General features: G+C 39.6%; 1 protein-coding gene across 1 annotated transcript in view; it reads right to left on the bottom strand.

Moving 5' to 3' along the window:
* Nucleotides 1-216: 216 nt before the first annotated feature.
* PIK3CB (phosphatidylinositol-4,5-bisphosphate 3-kinase catalytic subunit beta) overlaps nucleotides 217-6,000 on the bottom strand; it is a 195,695-nt gene continuing 189,911 nt past the window's right edge. Inside the window, 3 exon segments of the mRNA XM_017895819.1 lie at nucleotides 217-1,725; nucleotides 2,343-2,475; nucleotides 3,882-4,027. Of these exon segments, the coding sequence (XP_017751308.1) occupies nucleotides 1,588-1,725; nucleotides 2,343-2,475; nucleotides 3,882-4,027 (417 nt within the window). The 3' untranslated portion in view covers nucleotides 217-1,587.

Here is a 6,000-nt window from a genome sequence, read left to right as displayed (position 1 = left end):
CCATATGCATGGCTCCTTACCTCAAGCTCCCACCAAAGTCCAAGGGGCTTCCTACACCATGCCTGATGAGGCTGGGAAACAAGGGCAGAAGTCAGGGAAGAGGCCATAATAGGCCTTAGCCTATTCCTGAGGTTGGTTTGTCTACCGACTTGGCCATTTCTTGGAGTTCCAGTGCAAAGTTCCAAAGGCCCACTCTACCCATAAAGAAGAGGCTCACCCATTCCAAGAACAGCCGAAACCAGCTCACTCATTTATTTGACTGAGAACATTAAGGACAACAAAATTAAACATTCTTTAATAAAATTCCTATAGAAAACTGAGTCATAGGGCAAATACTCAGTTCACTTTCCCATATCACTGAGGACTGAGAGCTCCCAATATTCTTTGGAGAATAAGCAGTAGTTTTGCTGGATGTTGCCAGAACTCAGAGAGATCATCCATTTACACATTCAAACCAGTAGTTCCTATTGCACATATTAATATTACTTGCCCCTAGCACCCTAAATATATGGTACCTCAACAAATAACTTAAAAGATTTCCATGTGGCATGAAACCATTTCAATTTGAACTAATGTTCTTGAAAAAAATCACATTATTACAAGTTTTAATAAATACAGTAAGAAGAGCTGGCATTTTTCTAAAATACTGAATTTCAGATCTGGAGTTTATTCCATAAATAGGTTCCTTTTCATTTGCTTGCTTTCTTGGATACATTTGCTCAAGTATTATTCTCTATGAAGTGAACTCTTTCATAGATACCATATAAAAACTGTATTAATATGTGCCTCATTATAGAAGCAGCTGGAAGAACTGGATCACACAGTTACCTAACTGAAAAGTAACTTAGGAAAAGCTCTGCTTTTGTAAAACTTTAAATCACAGGCTGAAGAATACCAAAGAAACATTTATATAGAACTCCCACTAGAAATTTTATAAATATATATGTAGCATATTTATATATAGTATATTTGCCTCACCAGTAGATTTTCAGCAAGTCTGGCTGGAATGATGCTATCATGGAAATAAATATTAACAAAAGAATTAATGAGTATCCACAGGTTTACAAGATTTCTTCTGGAAAATAATCAAAAATTCAAATTATATTATAATTTGCAGTTTAAACAATTTTAAAAGGGAAGAAAGATGCCTTTCTTTTTAGCCTCATTTGGAAAGTAAGAACAGCCACCAATCCCCAGGTGTGGAAAAGTTGTTGGCTGAGTGACAATACTTGGTCACAACATTGAAAAGAAGTATTTACACCATTCTGGGAAAGTACCAAATATTAGAAAAAAACAAACAAAAACAGAAACAATCTCTAGTAGCATTCCTTGGCGTGCAAAGTCAGCAGGAAATGATTATCCATTGACAGTTTTCATGATAAGTCTTGGAAGCATTCAAAAAGCAGAGGGAATCATCGGGGATTGTTCAGATTAGGTTCTGTGGGACGCCTTGTTCTTAATTTAACTCTGAGTTCCAGGATTTCATTCCCTTTATAACATCTCTGATAGGGTCATGTTCAATTTAGTGCAAGTGCAAAATGAAAACGAAATGACACCAACAAATACATTAGGAGCGAAGGCTGATCGTTAAGATCTGTAGTCTTTCCGAACTGTGTGGGCCATCCAGTTCACTTTAGTAGTCCAGCTTTCCCTGAGCGCCTCATCAAATTTTTGCTTAAACTGTTTGAGTGCTTCTTCTTCACTCTTCCCTAATGCAAGAGAGTCCTAAAGTGGAAGGGGAAAAATACGTTTTTATGTAACTTCAGTAGAGATGTGCAAATATCAAAGTCTGCAGGAGGCTGGATTGGTTGTGCCTCCCCAGCCACCATCAGGCAGCACGCTTCATGTTCTTATTTAAATATCATCTGCAGGAGGCAGAACCCCAAGATAAGGAGATAATATGACTCCTTCCAAAAGGTTTTTGAAGACGAAAATAATTTATAATTACTGCAGGACACACAGCTGCTTGCCACTACCACCCAAATCCAGTAAGATGACTCAAGACCTACTAAGATCCTGACAAGAAAAAGGCAGGCTGTTGAAAATCAAGGTGCCAACCCACGCCTGATCTGTGGTCTTTCAGTAATGTGAGTAAGAAGGCTATAGCCCAATACCAGTCTTCTTTATGCCCCTTCTACTGATGGGAAAATCTTCTGGGTTATAAGCTACTCTTCAAAATTCCTCCTTTATGTGAACTTCCCAGATTCTTTCCCTCCTGACTAAGAACCATCTTAGAGGAAATGACTTTGTTCTACTCCCTTCAGCCACTTGAATAAAACAGGCAGCTAAAACTGAGCTCAATGCCCACAAAGTCCAAGAGAGAAGGAAAAGTGGTTTTATACCTTAAGATACTGTATATCCTTGACTGATGTGAGCTCAGGAAGCCCTGCAGTCAACATCAGCGCAAAGAGAGTGATGAAGAGATTCCCATGCCGTCGTAAAATCAGATATGCATCCTCACAACACTGGCGGAACCTTTGGGTGGTGCAGCAAATCACATGAGCACAGTGTTAGAGGGGAGACAGCACATTTCATACAGGAAATTAAGAAAACATAGCTAGATTTTCTATTAGAATAAGAAACTTCCTACTGAACTAAAGGTTCATTTCTGATTTTTACTTCTGTGAAAATTGTCCCAGGACTAAAATCTACATAAAACAATCAATCTCTCTAATATCACAAATATACTTTTCAAAACACAACTAAATAGAAATTCTATGATGAAAGGCTATTACATTTTATTAATAATCTAGACTTTTAATTCTATGAGACACAAGAACTGATTATTAAATCAGTTATAATTATAATCCACAAGGATTTCTGAACATACTTCTGGTTTCTGTATTTGTGGTCTGATTCCAGAAACTAATTTTTTTAATGTACCCCCAATCAGTGTCAGTGCTTTTACTCCTTCCTGTCATCCTGCCTGCCCTCTCTCTTCTCTTCAAGAGGATCATCCAATGTTTTTTTTTTTGAGATGGAGCCTCACTCTGTCTCCCAGGCTGGAGTGCAGTGGTGTGATCTTGGCTCACTGCAACTTCTGCCTCCCAGGTTCAAGCAATTCTCCTGCCTCAGTCTCCTGAGTAGCTGAGATTACAGGCATGCGCCACCACACCTGGCTACTTTTTGTATTTTTGGTAGAGATGGCGTTTCACCATGTTGGTCAGGCTGGTCTTGAACTCCCGACCTCCAGTGATCTGCGTGCCTTGGCTTCCCAAAGTGCTAGGATTACAGGCGTGACCTACCATGCCAGGCTGAGGACCATCCAATAGTATCCCCCTTATTTTGCCAAAGAGAAAACCAGACCCACTGAGGTATATTCTGAGGAAACCCAAACAGAACTATAAGGGATAGTGACAATCATTTGTTAAGTATGTGTGGGTTACATGATATGTCTCTAATCATCATAGTAGCCCTTAATTTTATATTTTTGTCCCCATTTTAAGATGAAACAAAGGCAAAAAGACAAGTATTATGCTTGGGAACATGTAGGTAGTCAGTAATAGATCAGAGATTTAAAAATTTGCCCTGAATCCTGGTTCCCTTACTGTATTCCATACACAATGACAGCAGATGTCTTTTCAGCATTTTCCTATCAACTGTCTTAATAGTTTCAGAGAATGTTCTGAAACAGGTAAAAGGTAGTATAGTATTGAAAAAAAATACAATAACTATTTTAAATTTCTAGCATTCTGTTTCACCTATCTGAGAATTTCTGAACCAGCACAATAATCTGACAGGCAAATTCCCCCCAAAAGCTTCCTATAATCAGACTGAATATCTCCCAGATCCACATATACCACAGCTAAGAAATGCTAGACCAGGTGGTCAGATGAGAAAATGTTAGAAGTGTTCAGCCTTGGCACAAGGGCAGTACTCACCGGCCAAACTTTTCTGTATTTCCTGTTTTTCCTTGTTGAATGACATGGATGAAATCATAGGTAAGAATAAAAGGCACTCGCTCCCTTTTAATGCCAAACTTAGATTTGAAATTTCCAAGAATATGTCCAAAGTCAATGTGGAAGAGCTGGAAAACAAATGGGATTTAATTTCCTTCCTTTTTCTGGTGGGTTCCAAATATAAAGGCAAAACCTCCACAGTCCTAGACCCCCAGGAACTATACCCATCCTCATCTGAGCCCTTCTTCCTCTGTTTATAGTCCACTGAGCCAGGTGAGAACAGAGCATATCTAACTAACACTCTTAAGACTTTTACAATCAATAATAAATAACCCTGATATTAAACTGTAGATATCTAGTGGAAAAGGAGACTCTTTAGAAAGAAAAATACATCCAAAGAATTAAAATGTCTGATTTTTAAAAAGTAAAATAGTTCTATAAAACATAACAAGAAAAGAGTACAGGTTGGGTGTGGTGGTTCACGTCTGCAATCCCAGCACTTTGGGAAGCTGAGGCAGGAAGATCATTTGAGCCCAGGAGTTCAAGGCCAGCCTGGGCAACATAGCGAGACTCCATCTCTACAAATGAAGGAAAAAATTAACCCGGCATAGTGGCACACACCTGTGGTCCCAGCCACTCAGGAGGGTGAGGTGGGGCAATTGCTTGAGCCTGGGAGGTCGAGGCTGCAGTGGGCCATGATCATGCCACTACACTCTAGCCTGGGTGACAGAGTAAAGACCCTGTCTCAAAAAAAAAAAAAAAAAAGTACATCCTTGCCCTACTAGCTCCCCACATCGAGTGCTACTCTTTAGAGGTAACTTCTTACTCTTCTCACTAGGTGTTTTTCCTGGTGTCTGCCTCCATTTTTCTAAATAATATGTTTATACTCATTTTTGCTCCCTAATTGTATATTACTATTCTTACTGTGGAAGATAAAGATTTAGTACTTTTATGCTAGCATAATGCTACACACTGTGGCACATTATGTCATAATTTCTGGTTACATCAATTTCAGTGTTTTTATTTTTCACGTTGTTCACCTTTTTTCCTTGAGAAAACTGTATGCATGTATTCATTCATTCATTTAGCTTAGTGTCCTATGACCTTGGCATTAATTCTTCCCAAACTCTCCTTAAAAATCTACAAATCAAACAACAACAACAAATCTACAAATCATTTTCAAAACTGTTTTCCAGACAGTCAGGTAATCTACTGGTTTCTAGCTAGGCTGGTTGTTCTCTGGTGCTGCTGCAGAGCCATCATCCTGGGCCTTCCCTTTCCTCTTCTCCCATTTGGAGCCCGTTTTCTGTGTCCCCCATTACATTCTCTTTTGGTTGAGACCAGGGCTTCTCAACACTCGCACTACTGACATTTTAGGCCATATAATTGATACAGGGTTCTGTCCTCTATGGGTGTTTAGCAGCATCCCTGGCCTCTACCCACTAGACTACCCCACCCCCCAGTTATGACAACTAAAACTGTTTTCACATATTAACAAATGCCCCTGAGGGAAAAATCACCCCACTTGAGAATTATTGGTTTAGGCTCGTTTTGGTAGATGCCCTTATTCTGGCAGTCTCTGAGAAAAGATGCAGAGGAGTGACAAGTTTTGTGATCCTGCAAGTTGGAAAAATGTCTTCATTCTACCCTTTATACTTGATTGGGCATGGTAGCGTGTGCCTGTGGTCCCGGCTGCCTGGGGAGGCTGAGGCAGGAGAATCGCTTGAACCCAGGAGGCGGAGGTTGCAGTGAGCTGAGATCACACCGCTGCATTCCAGCCTGGGCCACAGAGCAAGACTCCATCTCAAAAAAAAACAAAACAAAACAAAACAAAACAAAAAAAAAAACCCACTTTGGTTATCCAATTTTAGGTTAGAAATCATTTTCCCTCAAAATTATGAAGCCTAACGTGCACTATCTTATAATTGCCAATGTAGCTATTGAGGAGCCAAGTCATTTTGACTTCTAAACTCTGTTATGTGGCCTGCTGTGTCTCTGGGAAAGTTTTAAAACTTTCTCTTTATGTCTGATGCACTGAAATTTCATAGTGCGGGTCCTTAGTAAGGGTGTTTTTCTTCCGTTATCAGATAATTTTTGTGCT

This window comes from Rhinopithecus bieti, unplaced genomic scaffold (assembly GCF_001698545.2).
Source record: "Rhinopithecus bieti isolate Rb0 unplaced genomic scaffold, ASM169854v2 scaffold_26603, whole genome shotgun sequence".
Classification (NCBI taxonomy): Eukaryota; Metazoa; Chordata; class Mammalia; order Primates; family Cercopithecidae; genus Rhinopithecus; species Rhinopithecus bieti.
This window is presented reverse-complemented; position numbering and strand designations above follow the sequence as displayed.